The following is a 24,546-nucleotide window of genomic DNA, read 5'->3' as shown; positions in this document are numbered from 1 at the left end:
TAAGCACGGTTAAAAATTCAATTGCCTAATTAGTTATTGGGAGAGGAGCTGGTTTACCAGAGGTTGTAAGTCCCAACATTTTTGCCTTAAAACAAGGATTTTCCCAAGCACCTTTCAAGCAGCAAGAAAAAAGCCTTGGTAATATCAATAAGAATGCATTTCTTGCAGCCTATAGAATAGGGTAAACCCTTTGGCTGCTGTAAAAACGGTATAGACCTTGCACGGTGGGGGGGAGGGGGGCTAATAACATTCATAATGAATTTTTCCCACTTACTGTTGATGAGCGCTTTTAAATAGCTACAAAGACACCTATAAACATGTGTTTATCTGTGGCAGTAATACTGTACTTGTGTTGTCAGTATTACATTATTTTTCTTTATATGCAAATAATCAGGAATGATGAGGAGAACCTTCAGGTAACACGAGTATTGAAAGACATATAAAAGGCACATTTTATTTTCATGAAAAGTGCATTCTGGGATGTTTTGAATAAGTAGATGTGTCTCACTAAGATGCTACAGGTAGAGGGCGCCATTTGTCTCAATTTTTCTATATTTTTCATCTGTTGAAGCAATAGGAATTTACAGTGCAGTCAAACTGAATTTAGGAAGTGTTGAGCAATTAAGATATCTTTTGAATTCAGGAATCTGTTTACTGCACCATTTTGGTTGTATGATTGAGCCGTTTATTTATAAAAACAAACAAACAAACATCTAAATGAACAACACTGTACAAAACATGTAAATAACATCCTACTTGAACCATGAATGAAGATGAACTACTGGTCCAATATAGCAAATAAACCAAAATTGTAGATACTTTTATACATCAGGAAATGATCTGTCTAAAACAAAGGAGCGCAATGTCTGAGTCTGGACCTCAAATTGGACCCCAGAATTTTTTTGATTGTGTTGTTATGAAATATCCAATATATTGTATTTTGGATATCCATTTTTTTGTGTTTTAAAGAGAAAAAGACACAAAGGAATGATTGAAAAAGACCTAATATTTTATTTAACTTTGATTCCAGGTTAGCATATATGTAAAGCTGGGTACACACTTAACGATGTGTACACAGCCCAATGTCTCATGCAGCAGGACCCGACGGGGGTGCCAGCATCGGCAAGTGCATACACACTTGCCGATGCCGGCAGCTACGGATCGACAGCGTGGGTCTTGCTGCATTCCGCAGCATGGCCTCCATTGACAATATATTGGCCATCAGACCTGCATGCAGGTCTGACGGGCGATGTTGCTGACGACTCGCACGGGACATTGTCTAGTGTGCACCCAGCATAAGACATCTGAATCCATTGGGCCTGCTTCAGGGTTATACATTATGCCAATATTTACGCAGCAGTGAGATTATCGGTAACACTGTGTATTTGTCAAGGTACATTACTTATTTCGCTGGCAGTGAACATTTATTCACAAAGAGATTGACAGACGGAGTGTTTGGGGGAGATAACAGGAGTGGTGGCAAAAACGAATGCGTATCACGACTGATTTCAGGGGCGTGTCACAAGCTGCGTCTGCGATACTGTACGCAATAAATATGGCTTTGGCCTCTCAGTACACGCGGCCATTCACCATAGGGTTCCTCAGAAGTCTGATAATCGACTTATCTGTGACCAATGCTTTGTACACAGATGCTTGGATTTGCAAAGCCACCAGTGGGCATCTCAATACAAATCGATTGCTTCGGCAACTGTCAGTTGCCGATGCAACCATTCAATTGTTGCTCCGTTCAGGCGCGATAGTCGCCGGCACCAGCATTTCTGCTTTCAGCCTCCTGAGAAATATTTTGAAGATATATTGGGTGTTCCTGGGTATTGACTGGGAGGTGGCTAAGTGGACCCATGCAGATGATCCATTTTATAGGTGTGTTATGGGGGTGTCGCGGGTGTGTTGCTGATAGTGATTGCATGCAGAGATGCTGAATTGTTCACATAGGAGGCCATATTCAGGCAGATAATCTGCACCTCCATAGGGCTGGCACAAGTTTCGGTGGTGCGTTCGATGGGCCACCAAACGTATTTCAGCATACACGGAAGCTGCTAGTGGGTGTCTCAGTCCTTGCTCATTCGGACATCAGGGAAGGGCTTTGTAGCAGCATTTATATTTAGGAGGGGCGTCTGCAAACTCACCTCCTAATTGCAGTCTAACAATAAAGCTGCCCAGCATTTGTGGGCTACGTGCAAAAGCAGCCAGTATTTACCCTGCATGCAAAAGTAATAAACGTATTTGTCCCACTCGCAGTGCAACATGGTTTGGTCCAGATACTATTTTTTTTTCTTTGCTCCCAATTCAGAATTAGCCCCATTATCATCATTCAAGAGAATTATCACATCTTCAATAACATTTCCATTTAACTGCTGATGGAAAACAGAGATTATTGTACAAAGTGTGAAAAGTTTCCTAATATCCTAACACATTTGTCAGGCTGGGTGCCATGGATGACACCATGGCTACTTCCGATTGTTGGATACAGAACCTGTCCTCATATTTATTATCACAGGGCATCCCAGTAATCACCATTTAATACAGAAACGATTAAAGTGACTGTCATATAATACAGAAAGCACCACAGTGACTGCCATATAATACAGAAAGCACCACAGTGACTGCCATATAATACAGAAAGCATCACAGTGACTGTCATATAATACAGAAAGCACCACAGTGACTGCCATATAATACAGAAAGCACCACAGTGACTGCCATATAATACAGAAAGCATCACAGTGACTGCCATATAATACAGAAAGCATCACAGTGACTGTCATATAACACAGAAAGCATCACAGTGACTGTCATGTAATGCTGAAAGCATCACGGTGACTGTCATATAATACAGAAAGCATCACGGTGACTGTCATATATTACAGAAAGCATCACGGTGACTGCCATATAATACAGAAAGCACCACAGTGACTGCCATATAATACAAAAAACATCACAGTGACTCATATAATACAGAAAGCATCACAGTGACTGCCATATAATACAGAAAGCATCAAAATGGCTGCTGAATAATACAGATAGAATCACAGTGACCACCATATAATACAGAGTGCATCACAGTGTATGACATACAATAGAGAGCATTGTCACAGCGCAGCTGAACTCAGCGCCCACATACCAAGTCGGGCAGTGCTGGAGTCCTAGTTGGCATAGGGCAGCAGGCTCCTTCTCTTGTCCTCCCTGGGCGGCTGCAAGTGCAGGTTGCCGCGGCCCCCCTTTGTGGAACTAAATTACCCATTGATTAATAATAGCTCTGAGTTTATAGCACCTTTCTGAAAAGGATTTGATGGACCTGGATGAGTATCCTCTGCAGCGGTGGGTCTTCTGCAACTGAAGCAAGGCAGTTTGACTGCTGGTGAGTGTGCGGTGCAGTTCTGAACCCTGGTTACTGCCTTCATGCAACGACTTTCAGAGCAAATAAAGGACGTACTGGCATCCAGAGAACTGTCAACATCCCTGGATGACCTAATATCTTTGTGCATTCAAGTAGACATTCACCACATAGAGCGGGGATGGGGAACCTCAGGCCAGGGCCATATAAGGCCCCCGGAATCATTTGGTCTGGCCCTCTGAGCTTTTCTCTACTAGCCTCATCTGGATAGCAGGGTGCCTAAAAGGGCACCCGGCAGCCATAATCTATGCAGCAGTGCCACTTGGAGCATCCTTAGGATGCTTGAGATGGTCACACCGCTGCCCTTACAGCTCCCTGGAGCTTCCTCAGGATGCTCTAGGCATTGCTGTAATCACTGGTGGTTGTGGTCCTGTCCCCATGTGACATCAAATGGAGGGTGTGTGGCCTGCACAGGGCCCATGAATAATGTTATATATATCAAAATGGCCCTTGGCAGAAAAAAAGTTCCCCACCCCTGACTTGGAGAGAACATGAGAGAGGGAACAGTCTCGATGCTTTAGCTCACTCCACGTTTCACAGCTCTGGTTGAATCTCCAGAAGAGCCCATGCAGATTGGCAAGTCTGGTCTCCCTTCTGAGGAAAGGGAAACGAGGTACATTTATACTGTGGCAAACCAGGTCATCTTACCAGCTGTTCCAAGTGTCCGGGAAATGAGTGGCCCTAACTGATCGAGAAAGAAGGCAGTCCTTCTCAGTTCTAGATTGAAGTGATCCTGTTATTGGAAATGACCACGGAAACTCTCAAGGCCTTCTTGGATTCTGAACCGACGATAAATTTATTACAGTGAAGAAGGTTCAGGAGTTAGGAATTCCTAGTGTGCTGCTACAGACATCACTCTATCATTGGAGTAGATGAAAATAAACTTCCCACAGCTACCATCCACTCCCAGACGACGGAAGTTACTGTGCAAGTGGGTGCTCTCTATCGGGGAATTGATATCTTTTTACATACTCACATCGGTCAAGAGTCCTATTATCCTGGGGCTTCCGTGGCTACGCAAGCATGCTCCCACATTAGATTATAGTAGATCCCAAATTCTGTCTTGGGGAACTCAGTGCCCTTAGGCCTGCTTGCCAACTATCAGACCTTCACACCCTGTCATCCAGACTTTGTCCATCTTTCCAGAGGACCCTCTTCCAGCTCCATACAAGTCCTTCAGGGATGTATTCAGCAAGACGACTGCTGAGACACTCCCAGCTCATCAGTAGTGAGACTGCTCTATAGATTATTACCTGGGAAAATACCTCCTGTTTCCCCTCTCACTTCCTGAGACCCAAGCAGTGTCTGAATACATTAAAGAGAACCTTGAGCGCGGGTTCATCAGGGAGTCTAAATCACCCGCAGGAGCTGGTCTATTCTTTGTTAAAAAGAAAGATGGAGGACTGAGACCATGTATTGATTACCAGGGGAGTCGGAACACCATCACCATTTAGGACTAGTACCCCCCACTACTAATTTCGGAACTCTGTGACCGCATACAGTGGGTGAAGGTGTTTTCGAAGTTAGATCTCCATGAGGCCTACAACCTAATCAAAATCTGAGAAGGGAATGAGTGGAAGACGGCCTTTAACACACAGGATGGTAATTATGAGCACTTGGTCATGCCTTTCATTTAAGCAATGCACCTGCTCTTTTCCAAAAGTACATGAATAGCATATTTCGAGATGTGTTATACAAGTACGTAAAGGTGTAGCTGGACGACATCCTGATCTTCTCTAAGGACATCATGAGTCAACGTAACCACATATGTAAAGTGCTGTTATTACTTCGGGATAATCAGCTCTTCTGCAAATTAGAGGAGTGCTCCTTTGAGTAAAAGAAACTGACCTTCTTAGGTTACAGTCTCCAAATGGACCCGGAGAAGCATTCCGCCATTGTCAACTGGCCCCATCCGGTGGGGTTAAAGGCAATATAACATTTCCTGAGCTTCTGTAATTTTTACTGGCAGTTCATCAGGAACTATTCATCTGTTGCAGCTCCCATCACCACTCTCACCAAGAATGGCCAAGACACCAGGGTGTGGCCTCCTGAGGATGAGGAGGTGTTCAAGCAGTGCTTCATCTCTGCTCACATGCTGAGGCAACCCAATTGTGAACAGCCTTTCTTTCTTTAGGTGGACGACTCCATTGTCAGGGTGGGGGCAATGCTTTCGCAGAAGGATGAGGAGGGGAAGTGGTACGTTTCCCACAAGTTCTCAGCTCCAGAGAACAATTACGCTGTCAGGATAAAAAAATTGATAGCCATTAAACTGGCCCAGCAGGAATGGCAATACCTGTTAGAGGAGGCATAATTTTATGTGACGGTGTACAATGACCACAAGAACCTTACTTAGCTCAAGACTGCTCCCTGTCTGAACAATCGTCGATGGCCACTGTTCTTTGACCGCTTCAGTCTGGTGATCACTTACAGGCCAGGCAGCAAAAACATCAAAGCGGATGCATTGTCTCGGGCATTCAGTTCCACGGAGGAGGACGAAGTTTGAGAGCCCATTCTGAACCTGACCTGCTTTGTAGTAGTAACTATCAAGATCAAAATTCTCCCCAGGAAGACATTTGTAGCGCCTGAACTCCATACAAACTGCTACAATTGACACATGGTTTGCGTTTCACCGGTCATGTGTATGTGAAAAGTACCCTGGAGCTAATCCGTAGGGTGTATTGGTGCCAACGGTCCATCAAAATGTTAATGATTTTGTGGCAGCCTGTTCTACCTGTGCTCAACATAAGGTTCCACCTCACTCGCCTTCAGGTCCCCTGCATCCAATGCCAGTGCCTGATCGTCCTTGGACCCATATTTCCATGGAATTTGTCACCGATCTGCTGAATTCATGCACAACAATCTGTTCCATGAGACATTGGGCCACTCACCATATTTAATCCAGTACGGTCTACACCCTGTATTACTGGAATTACCAGCCCCTTAGGTCACTATCACTCCCAGTCATCCGAGACATAGTGAAGCAGTTCCTCAATATCTGGAAAGAGGTGAAAAATTTGTGCAGAGCCTCTTCGAGGTATAACGTTTTGCGGACAGGAAGAGGGCTCCTTTACTGAGTGCTGGTGACAGATTTTGGTTGTCAACCAAACATCTGCGACTGAAGGTGCCCACAATGAAATTTGCTCCCAAGTTTATTGGGCCATTCCAGATGGTGAACCCAGTGGCATACCGCCTGAAACTTCCTGGCATGCTTAGGATACCGAATGTCTTCCACATCTCATTCTTGAAACCACTGGTTCTGAATCCGTTTTTGACACCCTGTGACCCTCCTTCAGCTATTCCAGTGGATCAGCAGGAAGAGATTTTGGAATCCAGAGATTCTCGAGGTACAGTTCAATTTCTTGTGGACTGGAAAGTAAATGGTCCCGAGGAATGTTGTTGGGTCAAGGCCTCAGATATCCATGCACCTCAACTTCTCCAAAAATTGAATCAGAAGTTCCCTGGCAAGCCATCTTTGGGGTGTACGGAGCCCACCCTAAGAGGGCGCCCACTTAACGGGTCTGGTAGCACTGGGGTCCTGGTTGGCATAGGATAGTGGGCGGGAAGTCCTGTTCTGGTCCTGGCTTAATTTCTTGTCCTTCCCAGTAACTGCAAGTGCAGGTTGCTGCTACGCCCCCTAGGAGTGTGTGCGCCAACCTGCAAGAAGATTTAAAAAGACAGACGTGCCAAATGTGATGCCACATTTGGCGTGAAGAATTGAACTCCTCTCTATAAAGGGAGTCTCTGGGCACTAGGCAGGTGCTAGAGTATATGCTCCCAAACAATATTCCAGCGATTCCAGTGATTGCTGCTACTCGTTCCTGACTTTGGCTTTCTTCATGACCTGATTCTGTCTCCTCCCTGGTCATGCTCTTGTATTCCAGTTTTGACCTTGGCTATCCTCCATGACCTGTTTTCGTCTGCTCCCTTGTACTGTTTTGTCCGTTTGGTTCTGACCTGGCTTGTCGACCACATGGTACGGCTGCATTGTACTCCACTCTATCCAAAGAACACCAGCACCTGCATAAGGGAACCAAGTCTGAGGGCCGCAAACTGCTTGTTGGACATAGCTATGTCCAAACCTCCTTGTTGGGGTCCCTGGTAAATACTGCCATCATGTTAGAATCCGTGCCTCAGTACTGGGTCTCACCAATCCCAAAGTACGGGCTAGCATCCACTATCTATCTGTGAGTTGCGACAAGCATCATATGACTGTCGTACAATCCAGAGAATACCAACCCTACTTTACTGTTAAATTACCTAGAAAAAAAGAAAACCGTTGTGACAGTAAGGAATAAACTTGAAACCACCTGGGAGTCAGTGCCCCCCGCCACGACCATGCTCCCTGATCAGTCACACACCTCGCGCTGCTCTGTTTACAGACTTGCTCTCCTTAAATGTTGACAGGTATGCAACAACTGCACTACAGATATATTGCTGGCCAATGATGAGCTTTTCCCAAAATTCAGCCGCCAAGATCGTTGTTCAATTTGCACCCCTCCTGCACCAGCAGAACTGCTCCAATGAGGTGGGAGAGCTAACATCATTTTCAAACAAGTTCCACAAAAATGTTAGCTATGCGTTTCATTGACCATGCCTCCAATCCAATAGCAATCTCATTTTGGTTATGGACAACAATAAAAGGGAGTGTTGAGAGGTACAGTATACTTATTAATTCTATTTATAACATGTTGCCGAGATTTGCTTCGGTAGTTGATATCATTTAGATTAATATATATTATTTAACAGGAAAGTCTGATTAAAGCTTTAGCTTCATTAATTAATCTCAGAAGAGTCCAAGGTAATTGTGCATCACAACCTACGGAATAATTGGGAATGAACCCCAGAGGTAAGATAGCATATAAAAAGGTTCTGATGCCTAAAAATAAAGAAAAACATTTGAAAACCACACAATGAACATTATTTGCGTAAGTTCAACATTTAGCTAATGTTAATGTTATTTTTTTGCACAGTAATATGTATGAGGATAATTGCTAGCAATTACATCTTATTTTTAAGTGGTTGCCTATTACACGTTGAGTCTCCCATATCCATATATTCCGAAATACAGAATATTCCGAAATATGGATTTTTTTTTTTAGCATGACTGAGATAATTAAACCTTTGCTCTTGGATGGTTCAATCTACACAAACTTATTTTAAGGCACAAAATTATTAAAAATCTACTATATAAAAGCGAAAATTTGTCCTTCTGTCTTTCTATACAAATCCACAGTTTACAAGCCAAGATCATGAAATTTTACATACAAGCGTATTAAAACACGGCCGAATCAACTAAAAAAATTTTACATTGAAATTAATTACTGTTAATTTTTAATTAATTAAAAAACAAATTTTTTGCTGTACGCTCATTGTGGGGCCTTGCACCTTGTACTGCTGTCTGCTGCCTCCAGTGGTGATATTTAAGAACTTTCTTATCTGTACTATTTTACTGTATAAAAGTGAAAATGTTTCCTTCTAATGTTTATTATCGAAGAGAGCTTTAGAAGGCTTTCCCAGCATTCTCAGCTCTCTGACTGTACCAAATTAGGCAACAACATTGACTTCTTTCTTCGAACTGTGTCAAAATTATGACTTTGCAAGGACCCTGCTGTACTGTGAGCTGTCAAAATATTACACATGGAATGCTTCTCAAAAAGTTTTTATGCGCAGAAAATTTAATCAGAAGTTCCCTGGCAAGCCATCTTTGGGGTGTTCGGAGCCCACCCTGGGCTGTAGATGGTCATCCTGGTATCAGAGCAACAGAAGCTCTTGGCCGTGTTTACACTGTACATCCTACAAATTTTTAATGCTTCTATCTCCGAAGTTTGCTTTACACCGTTACAGGTCCTACTTCAACCTTAGGACTGTTGATGGGGAAGTTTGTCACACTTTTCGTGAGGCCTGCCTAAGGAGAGGTTTGTTGGAGGATGATGTTTAAACAAACATTCTTAAAATCCTGGGCAACGCCGGGTACTCCAGCTAGTATTGTATAAAATCACACAGGCTGTGTGTATAAGGTGTATATGAAACAAATGCATTCTTTGTTTAGATTTGGGTCCCATTTCCAATATATCTCATTATGGTATGCTAATATTCCAAAATATGGAAAAATCTGATATCCAAAATACCCCTGGTCCCAAGCATTGTGGATATGGGAGACTCAATCTGTATAATGTTTGCTGCAATTATGTGTATTTTATTTTGATAAAATGGCATTGTAATTTGTAATAAACAGATCAGTGTTATTTGTCCACATTGCAGTACGAATTACACGAAAGCGAAAAGATGAAATCACTTGTTTTACATTGCCATGTAAAAGGCATCTAACGTGATAAAAAAAAATAGGTGTTGGATAATGGCTTGATTCAGTACTATAAATGCCAGCATGTAAAGCTGGGCATCGACTGTACAATTTTCTGTCAGATATCTGTCCAATGTGGCTGGTTGGAATCTAAACCTGGTAATGTATGGGAGCAAATGACAATCGTCCATTTGCTCACAAACACTGGAAAATAGTCAAAATTGGTTGTTCAGACATATTGGTTAAAACACACAAATGTAACCAATTTGAACAATTTTTTTTGCCCTTTTTCAGTGTTTAAAACCATATGATCGACTGTCATTTGCTCCCATACATTACCAGGTTTTCATTCCAAACAGCCAGATTGGACAGATATCTGACAGAAAATTGTATAGTGGATGCCCAGCTTAAGTGTCATACAGTAAGTGTGCAGTATAATATTGCTCCAACCATTTTTTAAATATAATGGCCACAATTAACATACAAATATTATCCCCATTTAATTTAGAACTAATAATGTCCCTATATATAATACATATATGTAATAAATATAATACTTTCCTAATAAAACAGTAATTTCCCCCCCCCATAATATATTAATTGAATAGTATTTCATAATATATTCATTACATAATTGTACCCCAATAAACATAATAAAATATGTTGGCCCCCATAAATTAGGACTAATGGCGGTATCCAATTAACCCCTCAATAAAGGCCGAAGTTAAGGAATTTCTTAGCAGAAATAGAGTTTTGTTTTCAGATAAACCGGGCAAACCACAGTCATTAAACATGACATAATCATTGACCCAGGGGTTAAGATTAACCTAAAGCCCTATAGGTTACCAGAAGCCCAAAGAGAATCTGTATCTAAAGAAATTCCAAAAAATGTTGGAATTGGGTGTGATTGAAGAATCGCATAGTGAGTGGTCAAGTCCCATTGTGCTTATTCCAAAACCTTAACACAGCTTTATGAACCACTTGCAGGTGCAACTACTAATCAGCCTGCTCCCAGACTGAAAGGCAAAACACCTGAAATGGCCTGTGGGTGGAGCCCTCCCTTCTCTTCTCACATCCAGACCCCTGGGACCCATTATCCGGCTATTACCAAAAGCCGACACTTCTGGTCTGTTAGGCATAACAGAGTTTTCCTCGGGTTTTTAAAACACATATGATAGGAATCTGAGACACACATATATGCCATTCCAGACTTCTCCAGTGGTCCAAAGTAGGCATCCAAGGTCTTCTTAAAACAAAAAAAATGGAAATCACGATCCACGCAACAGATACCAACCATGATGGTTGATACCTCCCGAATGAAACGCTCAGATACAGCTTCTTCCTTTATAGAGCTGTATTTGAGTATTCATTGGCTGCGAGAGGTGAGTCCTCACCTCTCTCAGCCAATGAATGGCTCCTCCATTGAAGTCATTGGTGGGAGCCGCAGAATTAACCTGCGGCTCCCACTATTGACTTCAATGGGGTAGCCGTTCATTGGCTGAGAGAGGCAGGGGATCACCTCTCTCAGCCAATGAACGCTCAGATACGGCTCTATAAAGGCAGAAGTTGCATTTGAGTGTTTCATTTGGGAGATATCAACCATCCTGGTTGGTATCTGTTGCGTGGATCATGATTTCCATGTTTTTTGTTTTAAGAAGACCTTGGATGCCTACTTTTGACCACTCCTGGTAATGTAGGTGAGTATGTGTGTGTGTGTGTGTATGTTTGTAATAAAACTGTACTTTCACGGTGTGTGTGTTTTGTGTTTTTTGAGACATTTCTTTACAGGTGAACTACAGGTACCAGCGGGCCTTTAATGTCCTGCATGCTGGTACTTGTGGTTTTGCAAGTACCAGCATGTGGGGGAGACTTGCTGGGACCTGCAGTTCGACTGTAAAGACAATGTTGATACCTCTATTTTTTACACACCACATACACTATCAACCCATTACCCACTGCCCAGGGGTGGGGGGAATAGCCCTGGGGTGCCCTGGAGAGGGGGACCACTTTATTGGGTGGGTCCCCAACTCCTCAGGGATCCCTGGCCTGGGCTGATGCTGTGGCTGGGGGGGCCCGGTGAAAGGGCTCCCCTGGTTGTGGCATCAGCCCCCCACTAAAAAGGGTCCAGTGCTGGTTTTAATTATAGGGGGACCCCTATGCAATTTTTTCCCCCTATAATTAAAACAAGGATTGGCCCTGCAGCCTGGTGTTGGTACCTAAATTACGATGGAACCCTACTCGTTTTGTTCCCCGTAATTTTAGGTACCAGGACTGTCTGGCAAGTCCGGGGCTGGTTAGGCTTTTGGGGGGGACCCTATATAATTTTTTTTTAAATATACCCTATTTAACCTACTTAAAGGCAGAAACATACACATATCACAATGATTTGTGTATGTTTCAGCCAAACTCGCAGATCTGGAGGTGAGTGTTTATAAAACTTCAATTTTGCAGAGAGTTTGCAGGCATCTCACCCGAGATTGTCATCTCAATTCTTGGTAAATTTGCGAGCTGTATCTTTTAGGTGAAAAGTACTTCTGAGTTTGCCTGATGGTGAGTTGATTCGAGTTTGCTAGCTCACCCAAGTTTTATGAGTGAGAAGAGAGAAATCTCTCTCTAACTCACCCGACTTTGCCTTTAGTAAATTTGCGAGTTCAAAATCATGCCTAAACTCTCCTAAGATTGGCATCTCGACCAATCTCGATTCTTAGTAAACTTTCCCCTAAGCCTCAAAAGTTTTGCTCTCCTGAGAGATGTAATGATATTACTAAGCACATGCATTTATGTAATTAAACAGACAAATAACAGCAAGAGCTCAGTGACAGAATTTATTCTCATGGGTCTTACAGACAAAACTGAACTGTACATCCCTCTGTTCATCGTATTTCTTCTTGTATATATCACCACTGTATTGGGAAACGTTGGCATTATAACTGTGTGCAGGTTGGATAGATGTCTTCACAAGCCCATGTACCTGTTTTTGAGCAACCTATCATTTGTGGACCTTACTTATTCTTCATCTGTCACACCTAAAATGCTGAGAGACTTTTTGTCTGTAAGAAGAGACATCTCTTTCATCGGTTGCGCTCTGCAGATGTACGTCTTTGTCTCCTTTGCCACAGTTGAATGTCTTCTTCTGGGAGTGATGGCCTACGATCGTTATGTGGCCATCTGCTGTCCACTGCTGTACAGTGTTGTCATGAGCAGCATCTTCTGTCTCCAACTTGTGACTGCAGCGTATCTTGGAGGCTTGCTGACGGCTTTGGTACACACAAGTTTCGTGTTCCACCTCAATTTCAGCGGATCCAACATCATCAATCACTTCTTCTGTGACATCCCACCACTTTTCAAGCTGTCCTGCTCTGATATATCAGTGAACATTGCTGTTATTTTTATTTTGGGTGGCTTAGTCACGATGACCTGCCTTAGCGTTATTTTTGTATCCTACACCTACATAGTGCTGACCATTCTAAGGATTCGGACGGCTCAGGGCAGATATAAAGCCTTCAGCACATGTGCCTCTCACATGACAGCTGTCACCATCTTCTACGGAACAGTTCTATTCATGTATTTCCGCCCATCCACCAGCTATGCCCTTCATCAGGATCGGGTGGCTTCTGTCTTCTACAGTATCCTTATACCTATGCTAAATCCTATCATTTATAGTCTTAGGAATACAGAGGTTAAGGAAGCATTAAAGAGTTTGTTGAAACAACCTAAAAGATAAAAAAGATCGTAAAAGCAATTGGCAATATGCTGTATTAGAAAGTACTGTATACTATATTGTATTGTCTTACAGTTACTTGGATTCCTTGAACAATGTGTAACACAATTGTAATTTAAAATGATGTGGGCTTCCCCAATATTATTTTTGAACAATTTCTGTAAAGGAATGGGATTTTATAATGTTTTATGTTATATAAAATAATAAAAAAAATTCTGAAAGGACTTGTTGAAAGCAAAGTTCTTGACCTAATATTGCTAATAATTCCACATATCCAACTGCAGGGAATTAGAACATTACACTTAAGCTGGGTACACATGGTACGATGAGTACCCAGTGATGTGATCCACAATCTGATGACCGACATACCGGGCGGTCCCCACACATGGAGCAATCCCGTGCCTGACCGCCCGATATGCTTTACCTCCCCCCCCCACCCTATAGACCAGCATGGGATCGTACATCGCTTCCCCAGATCTCTTGTGGATGCAGGAAGACCTGGAGGAGCAACGGACAACCCCAGGGGAGCCCGCAGCGGACGATAACATGCCCACACACGGAAACGATATTGCTGCGATATCGTTCCAATCTGTCGGATCGGCCGCTATATCGCTCCATGTGTGGGGTCTTTAGCAGTGGCAAATGCATTTATACTTTTTTATTTACAATATATCCATACTCTGGGCCTGATTCAGACCCGGTCGCAAGCGCTGAGTGCTCGCAGCCGGGTCGATGGTGGCCCAGAGCGCATGCGCACGACGGAGCCGGCTCCATCGTGGGCATGCGAGAGACCCGGATAGCGACGGGCACTCCGTCGTTCCGGATCTCGCACCAAAGGGGGCGTGATGTCGATGTTGAGTGACAGCACGTCCCCTTTGGTGGGCCGGCCGGGGGGGTGGCTGCCCAAATGGAGGCGTTCCCATGAGTACGCCTACCGTTTGGGGCCGGCCCCACTGACATCACAAGTGATGTCAGTTGAGAGATTCCGGCTCTGTTAGAGCTGAAATTTCTCTGGGGCTTGTGGCAACGAGACCCTACCACAAGGGTCTCATAGCAAGCCCGATGGTCGTGATGGTCTTGACCATCGCGACCATCATCATGGCCACTCGCTATAGCTGTGGGTGGTCACCCACAGCTATGCGAGCGGCCAGGAGGCCGTTCTAAAAAAAAAAAAAGACCGGACCTGATTCAGAGCGAGAGCTCTGTCAGAGCGAGAGGCTCTGAATCAGGGCCTCTGTCCCTTCTCACACCTCATTGCCAACCTACAGTATTTGTCCCTCCCTTTTCATTGCCACGCTTTTTGCCCTTTATCCTGCCTACTTTTACCACCATCATTGCTCTCTCATATCTGCTATTGCCCCTGAGGATAAGTCTCAGCAGCAGCGCCCTCCCATAGTCAGAGACTTCAGCAGTCATTGCGCTCCGCAATGGCCCATTGGAGGAGCTGCTATAGCTGGGCGTGAGCAGCAGATCCCCCTCGACCATCTTCTTGAGTACAGGGCACAGATAGCTCGGCTGATCAGAGCTGTCTGTAGGTAAAAAAATGAGGAGCTGAAGAGATGGGAAATATAATCAGTGGCAAACGCAGGATTTTAAAAGGGGAGTTTCCAATACTTGGCTACAAAACCAATGGCAAAAAATCTAACCACATACAGGCAGCGCTCCTCGGGTACTCAATAATCCAAGCTTGTTAATCCATTAATGTACAACGTTTTAGATGAATTTATTACATATTTTGGTAAAGCCTTGACGAAATATGTAATAATTGCATTAACAAGCTTGGATTATTGAGTACCCGAGGAGCGCTGCCTGTATCTGATTGTATGATCAAGACTGAGCAGTCTGCACTCCGGCTGTTGAACTTTATTTGGAGTGCCGTCTACTTGACTATATTTATCTGGAGCTTTTCAGCTCCTCGAAGAAATAATAAAGGCGGCACTGCAAACATACACTGTAACATATACACGCACACACACACCCACTGACACACACTGACAAAGCCTAAACGCACACACTGACACACACACTCACTGCACTGACAAAGCCTACACACACACACACTGATAAACCACTACACACACATACACACTGACACACACTCACTGCACTGACAAGGCCTACACACGCACACATACACACTGATAAACACTACACACACACATACTAACTGACAAATCCTACACACACTGACACACACAGTCACTGCACTGACAAGGCCTACACACACACATACACACTGATAAACACTACACACACATACACACTGATAAACACTCACTGCACTGACAAGGCCTACACACACACATACACACTGATAAACACTACACACACATACACACTGATAAACACTACACACACACATACACACTGACACACACTCACTGCACTCACAAGGCCTACACACACACATACACACTGATAAACACTACACACACATACACACTGATAAACACTACACACACACATACACACTGACACACACTCACTGCACTCACAAGGCCTACACACACATACACACTGATAAACACTACACACACATACACACTGACACACACTCACTGCACTGACAAGGCCTACACACACACATACACACTGATAAACACTACACACACACAAATACTAACTGACAAATCCTACACACACTGACACACACAGTCACTGCACTGACAAGGCCTACACATACACACTGATAAACACTATACACACTGACAAAGCCAACACACACACTGGGCTCTATTTCTTAACATTATTTTTACTAAAATAAAGTGAAAAAGGGTGTTTTCACACCCTTTTCACATTATTTTAGTTTCACCTGTAGTTATTACAGGGCAATTGGAGTAGAATTAGTACAATTCTACTCCATCCCCTAAGTATCACTTATTTTTACTAAAGCAGATCGCATTTCCCATAATTGTAATGGGAAATGTGATCCGACCATAGTTACTAAAAATAAATTGTACAAAAATACCAGGGGAAGCCCTGTGATAATAACGCCACCTGGAGGTGGCGTTATCCAGGGTCTCCCCCGGTTACCGGCCTCCTGCCCTGCTCTAACGGGGAGAACAGTGGCGGGAGCCGGTACCAGTAATCAGCTGTGTCGTCTAAATAGACCGCAAGCTGATTACTGTAAAAAAAAGAAAAAAAAAATGGAAACATTTTTTTTTTACTTACCTGAATCCAGGGACCGGTGATCGGGCCTCCGGTGATGGCTCCTCTCCAGTCAGCTGGTCTCCCACAGTGCACTGCTGCCCGGTCATCAGGTGATCGGGTCCCAGTGCAGTATGGGAGATCACCTGATCGGGGAGCCCGGAGAAGATCACCGGAGGCCAGGAGGATGCAGGTAAGTGTAATGAAGGGAGGGGGGGGTCGCGTGGGGGGAGGGGGGGTCGCGGGTGTCCACGATCGTGGGGGCGGGGCTTAGCACCGGTGGGCGGGGCTTAGCATCGGTGGGGGGTAGCAGCGACGGTGGGTAGGCGCATGCGCGGGCTCTTAGTCACGGTATTTTCTCCGAAAATACCGCGACTAGAGTGCGGATGGGATCCGCAGGGACAGAGCTTTATCGCAAGCTCTGTCCCTGCAAGGGATTTATATTAAATCCCTGTGATATTGCCTGAATTCGCCTGAATATCACACTACAATCCGCATTCAGTATGCGGATTGTAGTAAATAGAGCCCACTGACACAGACAAACAAACTGCACTGACAAAGCCTACACACACATACACTGATAAACACTACACACACTCACTGACACAGACACACAAACTGCACTGGCAAAGCCTATACACACACATAAACACACATACATTTACATATATACATACATACACACTGCACTGGCAACGCCTATACACACACAGACACACACTGACACAGCCTATACACACACAGATTGACAAAGCCTATACACACACACACACACAGACTGACAAAGCCTTTACACATACACACACTGAAATACACACTGACACAAACACACCTCTCACTTGACACAAATTCAGTCATATAAATACAGCGCTGGCATGACGTATTAAAGATCGGCTCCCCCCACATGTACTACATTACACCCACCTGCGGGAGAGAGCGCCGGTCACTGTCATTTAGGAGGATCCGAATCACGATCTCTCAGCCTCCCGCAATGCGGTGCCCCCATGGGAATTGGAAACTGCCCGGGAGGAGCTGTGCGCTACTGCTGCAGCTCCCCCTACAGCCAGCTCAGCCAGGTGCAGTTGCCGGCTCACACAGATGATCGCTTTACAAAAAATATTTATATATTGCTAAGCTGCGCTGCGCTGCGCTGCGATGTAGTGGCGGGCAGGGGGGGTTTCTATGTACTCGGAAACCCCCCCTGCGTTCGCGTATGATAATCATTAATGTAGTATACACATAGATGATGCAGCTCCAATGTAAAAATTCATATTTAATGATCCCACAATGTGACATGTACGAGGGCTGGTTGAAAAGTAATGAGACTGATTTGTTTTATTCAGAATCAGATGACTCCATGGGATCTGAACATTTTTCTTTTTCAAAGTAGCGTCTTTCACATTCAATATATTTTCTGCAGCGTTTCAACAACGATTCAAAGACGCGCAGTAGACGGTTCTGTGACATCACTGTTAGAGTTGCAGCTGCTGCATTTTTCACTTCATCATCTGTTGAGAACTTCTTTCCGCGCAGATGTTTTTCAGGGTTTGGAATGCCCAGAAATCACAGGGCGCTAAGTCCGGGGTATATGGAGGGTGTTCCAGTGCTGTCTCATTCATTTCAGTCAGTGCTGCCAATGTAACAGCAGCAACATGTGGTCGGGCATTGTCTTGGAGCAAAAACCACTGTTTCTTCAGCAAATGTGGTCTTTTCTTCCTCATGGCTCCACGCAAATGGGTTTAAATAACATTTGCACAATAGTCATCATTGATTGTCTATCCACAGGGAACCCAGTGCAGTAGGATCATACCGTGCGCATCAGAGGACAGGAGAAGCATGACTTTACATGCCGAAGGAATCACACGGAAATTTTTTGGCCGGAGGCAAATTCACGTGTTTCCTTACTACTGTTTGAATTCCGGATCATAATGATGAATCCACGATTCGCACACGTCACTATCGATGTCATGAAATATCCTCTCCGACATCAAATGGTGTTCTTGCACTCGTCATCACTTCTGCTCTCCCATGAGATTTCTGGGTACTTACCTGGCACACACGCGATGCATTTTCAGTTCACAATATGCTGAACCCGTTCAAATTCGAATGAGATGCCAAGTGAAGCCGAAAGTTCACGGAAAGTGAACCTTCTGCCATTTTGCAACATCTCCGTGATTTGGCAATGTTGACATCTATAACCGCTGTGGATGGTCTCCCAGAACGTGCTTCATCAGTCACTCGCACATTACACTCTTTGAAGTGCTTCCACCACCAAAATACTGCAGCACGGCTAATTGCTTCTCCACCGTATGCTTGCCGTAACATTTCATGAGATTCATTTCCACTTTTTTCAAGTTTAACAACAAAATTCAATCACACTTCTCTGACGTAATCTCACAGACACGTCTTCCTCATCCGCCATGATGAAACGTACTAAGATCTGCCACACGCCGTGACCAAAAAAAGAAGACTACGGCAGTCCAACCACAGGTTCAGACACATCGATGTATGAGCTTCACAATAACCAGCAAAGCGTTGCCATATCTGCCTATGGGACAGAAAAACAGCAGTCTTATTACTTTTCAATCAGTCCTCGTACTCCAAATAAAATGTTAAACAAAGAAAACAATCAGAAAAAGCAGCTGAGGTAGCTACATAGACAAATGTATTACCCAATACTCAAGAACATTCAGTAAAAGTTGATGTCTCAAACACTAAATATAATATAGTGTTCATTCTAGCACCCTACGTGTGATTTCTTAGATCTTTTTTTTATTAAATTTGCAAAAATCGCAAGAAAACTTTTTACACGTTGTTATTATGGGGTATTGTGTGTAGAATTTTGAAGACAAAAACTTATTGATAGACAGAACATCCCCTTTCCAAACAAAGAATAGGTCATCTATGTATCTTGCGTAGAGGACTAGGTTCACAACGAATGGACCACTCCAAATTATTATTATTATTTTCCTTTATTTATATGGCGCCACAAGGGTTCCGCAGCATCTTACACAGTACATAAACAAATGAGCACACAAGAAAACAGATATTAACAGTACAAACAATACAGGACAGATACATGATTTATACATTGCTGCATAACACTTAGATAAGCAGCATGGTGTCTGTAACCAAGGGTTGGGTGCTGTTGTAAAGTACAGTATAATTAAGTGAAAGATAAGCACATGAGGGAAGAGGGTCCAGCTCGTGAGAGCTTACATTCTAAAGGGGAGGGGGCAGACAGACATGGGTGACACATATGGGCTGAATACAAGTGTCACAGTAATATAACATCTGTGGAGAGGTTAGTCTAAACTTAAGAGGAAAAAAACAATGAGATCAGCAAAATTGCACCAAGCCTCCTGATTTGGGGGCCACAGCCAAGAACCATTTGAGAGGTCATCTTGCTGCGTGGATTGGTAAGGTATAGTTGGAGTGGATCAGCAGATTGCATGGGGAGATCAGAAGGTAAGCGGGCAGCATTGGAGATCCAGGTGCAGGCACAATCCATAGGCATGGTGGAAGTGTGGTGGCAGATAAAAGCAGTCCTTAATAGCAGGAATTGGAGATTTGTTAAATTCTCCTTCTGTTCTCCTCCTGTTTAACTCCTGAATAACTCCAGCTTTAACTTAAATGTTCTATTGACACTTTAAACTAGGCACTTCAAATCTAGGCAATGATGTTGTAGCAGCCCCGGCTATGGCAGCCTAATAGTGACAAATAAGTATGACTCAAACCAGGTGTCCACACTGATTCCACCCCCACCCCTAACACCCTCCTCACACAACAAAGGGTCAGCAGTAAAATAAACAAATGGTGAGAGGACAATATACCAACAGATACAGAGTAATTTCCTGCCTTGATACAGATTTTAAAATAATATGAAATAGTGTTAAATCAGTATGTTGGGTGCAGTAGTAAATTACCTAGCAGATCTAAAGGCTGTGCAAGTAAAAACCAAGCAACAATCTGTTGGGTGCAGTAGTAAATTACCTGTGGATGAGAAGAAATGAAAAATCACATCACAGTTCCTTCCAGGTACTAGTATAGTAAGTAATAACTCCTGAATAACTCCAGCTTTAACTTAAATGTTCTATGGACACTTTAAAATAGGCACTTCAAATCTAGGCAATGATGTTGTAGCAGCCCCGGCTATGGCAGCCTATGTATTCTTCTTCAAATGCACCCATGTAGATATTCACATAAGTCAGCGTGAAGCTAGTCCCCATCGCAGTCCCAAGTACCTGAAGATAAAAAATGTGATTAAACAAAGAATAATTATATTTCAATATAAAGTGAATAGATGAAATCATAAAGTCGCGCTATTCCGCTGACATCCCATCTTCCTCTTCTAGGCTTTTTTCACCATTTGGATCCCATATTCATGGGGTATATTAGTGTATAGTAGGGGTGTGCACCGGCCACTTTTCGTGTTTTGTGTTTTGGTTTTGGATCTGGATCTTTCTTTGTGTTTTGGATCTGGATTGGTTTTGCCAAAACCACCCTTCCGTGATTTGGGTTCTGGTTTTGTGTTTTGGATCTGTATTTTTTTGTTAAAAAGCATAAAAACAGCTAAAATCACAGAATTTGTAGGTTTTTCTGCTCCTATGCTATTATTAACCTCAATAACCTTAATTTCCACTCATTTCCAGTCTATTCTGAACACCTTACACCTCACAATAGTGTTTTTATGTCCAAAAGGTTGCACCGAGGTAGCTGGATGACTATGCTAAGCGACACGAGTGGGCGGCACAAACACGTGACCCATCTAGGCATGATACTGTAGTGGCAGACAGGATGGCAGTTTGAAAAACTAGGCCCCAAACTGTACATAATGCAAAGAAAAAAAAGAGGTGCAAGATGGAATTGTCCTTGGGCCCTCCCACCCACCCTTATGTTGTATAAACAGGACATGCACACTTTAACAAACCAATCATTTCAGCGCCAGGGTCTGCCACACAACTGTGGCTGAAATGATTGGTTTGTTTGGGCCCCACAAAACAAGCTGGCAATTAATCTGTCCCTGCACAAACTGGCTCTACGGAGGCAAGATGTCATCCTCATCCTCCTCATCCACCAATTCCTCACCCTCTTCAGTGTGTACATCCTCATCCTCACAAAGTATTAACTCGTCCCCACTTGAATCCACCACCACAGGTCCCTCTGTACGTTCTGGAGGCTGGTCTCCCTGGAAGAGCTGATAATTCATTTTGATGAACATCATCTTCTCCACATTCTGTGGAAGCAACCTCCTACGCCTTTCGCTGACAAGGTTCCCGGCTGCACTAAACACTCTTTCGGAGTACACACTGGAGGGGGGGCAACTCAGGTAAAATAGAGCCAGTTTGTACAGGGGCCTCCAAATTGCCTCTTTTTCCTGCCAGTACAGGTATGGACTGTCTGACATGCCTACTTGGATGCTGTCACTGATGTAATCCTCCACTATTCTGTCAATGGTGACAGTATCATATGCAGTGACAGTAGACATGTCAGAAATTGTTGCCAGGTCCTTCAGTCCGGACCAGATGTCCAAACTTGGTCCTGCCTGCCCTGCATCACCGCCAGTGGGTTGCTTAGGATACCTAAGTTTTTTCCTGGCAGCCCCAGTTGCGGGAGAAAATGAAGAAGGAGCTGTTGACGTGTCACGTTCCGCTTCAGCTGACAGTGTGTTCACCAGCAGGTCTTTGCACCTCTGCAGGCTTGTGTCGGCCGGAAAGAGAGACACCACATAGGCTTTAAACCTAGGATCGAGCACGGTGGCCAAAATGTAGTGGTCTGATTTCAACAGATTGACCACCCTGGAATCCTGGCAAAGCGAATGAAGGGCTTCATCCACAAGTCCCACATGCCGAGCGGAATCGCTCCATCTTAGCTCCTCCTTCACTTTCTCCAGCTGCTTCAGGAAAAGCCTGATGAGGGGAATGACCTGACTCAAGCTGGCAGTGTCTGAACTGACTTCACGTGTGGCAAGTTCGAAGGGCTGGAGAACCTTGCACAACACGGAAATCCTTCTCCACTGCGCTTGAGTCAGGTGCATACCCCCTCCTTTGTCATAGGTGGATGTATAGGCTTGAATGGCCTTTTGCTGCTCCTCCATCCTCTGAAGCATATAGAGGGTTGAGTTCCACCGCATCACAACCTCTTGCTTCAGGTGATGGCGGGGCAGGTTCAAGAGTGTTTGCTGGCGCTCCAGTCTTCGGCACGCAGTCGCTGAATGGCGAAAGTGGCCTGAAATTTTTCGGGCCACCCAAAGCATCTCCTGCACGCCCCTGTCGCTTTTCAGAAAATTCTGCACCACCAAGTTTATTGCGTGAGCAAAACATGGGACGTGCTGGAATTTGCCCAGATGTAATGCCCACACAATATTGGTGGCGTTGTCAGATATCACAAATCCCCAGGAGAGTCTAAGTGGGGTAAGCCACTGGGCGATGATTTCCCTCAGTTTCTCTAAGAGGTTGTCGGCGGTGTGCCTCTTACTGAAACCGGTGATACACAGCGTAGCCTGCCTTGGAACGAGCTGGCGTTTACATCTACCCAGTGGGCTGTCACAGTCATATAGTCCTTAGTCTGCCCTGTTCCACTTGTCCACATGTCCGTGGTTAAGTGGACATTGGGTACAACGGCATTTTTCAGGACACTGAGGACACTTTTTCTGACGTTTCTGTAAAGTCTCGGTATCGCCTGCCTAGTGAAGTGGAATCTAGACGGGATTTGGAACCGGGGACACACTACCTCCAGCAATTGTCTAAATCCCACTGCACTAATGGCGGATACCGGACGCACGTCTAACACCAACATAGCAGTCAAGGCCTCAGTTATACGTTTTGCTTCAGGATGACTGCTGTCGTACTTCATCCACCTCGCTAAGGACTGTTGGAAGGTCAATTGTTTAGTAAAAGTAGTGGTGTTCCTACTTCCTCTCTGGGATGATTAACGACTCCCAGCAGCAGCAACAGCAGCAGCGGCAGCAGGAGGCGTAGCAATGCTGGATCCTCCGGAGGAATCCCGGATAGGAGAGTCAGTCATGCCAGTGACATGGCCTGCAGGACTACTTCCGATCCTGACTAAGGAGGAAATTGACGAGGAGGGAGTTGACGGTGTGGTTTGCAGGCGCTTGGATACAACAGGACAACGGGATTTAGGTGTCCCTGGACTGCTTACGGTCTTAGCCAAAGTTTCTGAACTTGACAGTAACTTATTATGAACGCGCTGCAGGTGCCGTATAAGGGAAGATGTTCCTAGGTGGTTAACGTCCCTACCCCTACTTATTCCACCTTTACATAAGGTACATATGGCAAGACAGTTGTTGTCCGGATTTGGATAGAAATATTGCCAGACCAAAGAGGTGGAATGTTTGGTCTTCTGCCCAGGCATGACCGTGATGGGCTTTTTCATCCCACGGACAACAACTGTCTCCCCCGGAGCCTGATTTAAACAAACCACATCACCATCAGAATCCTCCTCGCCAACTTCCTCCTCAGCGCCAGCTACACCAGTATCCTCATCCTGTTGTACTTCAACAGTGACATCTTCAATTTGCATATCAGCAAGTGGACTGTGGGTGCTCCTTTCAGCACTTGCAGGGGGCGTGCAAATGGTGGAAAGAGCCACCTCTTCCCGTCCAGGGCTGGGAAGGTCAGGCATCGCAACCACCACCACACTTGGACTCTCCTTGGGGATTTGTGATATCTTCTTAGAAAGCACAGTTCTTTGCTGTGCTTTTGTCAGCTTAACTCTTTCGATTTTTTTAGTGGGAGGAGGGCTTCCATCGTCATGTGAAGCTGAACCACTAGTCATGAACATACTAGGGATCGACCTTAGCCGTTCCTTGCCACTCCGTGTCGTAAATGGCATATTGGCAAGTTTACGTTTCTCTTCAGCTGATTTAAATGTTTTTTTCAAGGTCATTTTCCTGAACTTTGTCATTTGGGATTGTATGTGCCCACTATTATGACATTGGGC

The 24,546-nt window shown here is 44.3% G+C and overlaps 1 protein-coding gene across 3 annotated transcripts; it reads left to right on the top strand.

Annotated features, from left to right (window-relative positions):
- The first annotated feature begins 3,858 nt into the window (after positions 1-3,858).
- LOC148477860 (olfactory receptor 5AR1-like) lies at positions 3,859-13,440 on the top strand. 3 transcript variants are annotated; one of them, XM_088456088.1, is made up of 2 exons: positions 3,859-3,879; positions 12,526-13,440. In XM_088456088.1, exons 1-2 carry the CDS (start codon positions 3,859-3,861, stop codon positions 13,438-13,440), a joined length of 936 nt encoding a protein of 311 aa, XP_088312214.1. The 3 variants fall into 3 exon arrangements, with proteins under 3 accessions (XP_088312214.1, XP_088312216.1, XP_088312215.1); XM_088456090.1 differs by lacking the exon at positions 3,859-3,879 and adding an exon at positions 7,803-7,811; XM_088456089.1 differs by lacking the exon at positions 3,859-3,879 and adding an exon at positions 9,082-9,112 and having other exon boundaries at positions 12,533-13,440.
- Positions 13,441-24,546: the final 11,106 nt, after the last annotated feature.

This window comes from Taudactylus pleione, unplaced genomic scaffold, assembly GCF_031769625.1.
Source record: "Taudactylus pleione unplaced genomic scaffold, aTauple2 ptg000685l, whole genome shotgun sequence".
NCBI classification, from domain to species: Eukaryota; Metazoa; Chordata; class Amphibia; order Anura; family Myobatrachidae; genus Taudactylus; species Taudactylus pleione.
The sequence above is the reverse complement of the archived record's forward strand: the minus strand, read 5'-3'. Positions and strand labels throughout refer to the sequence as shown.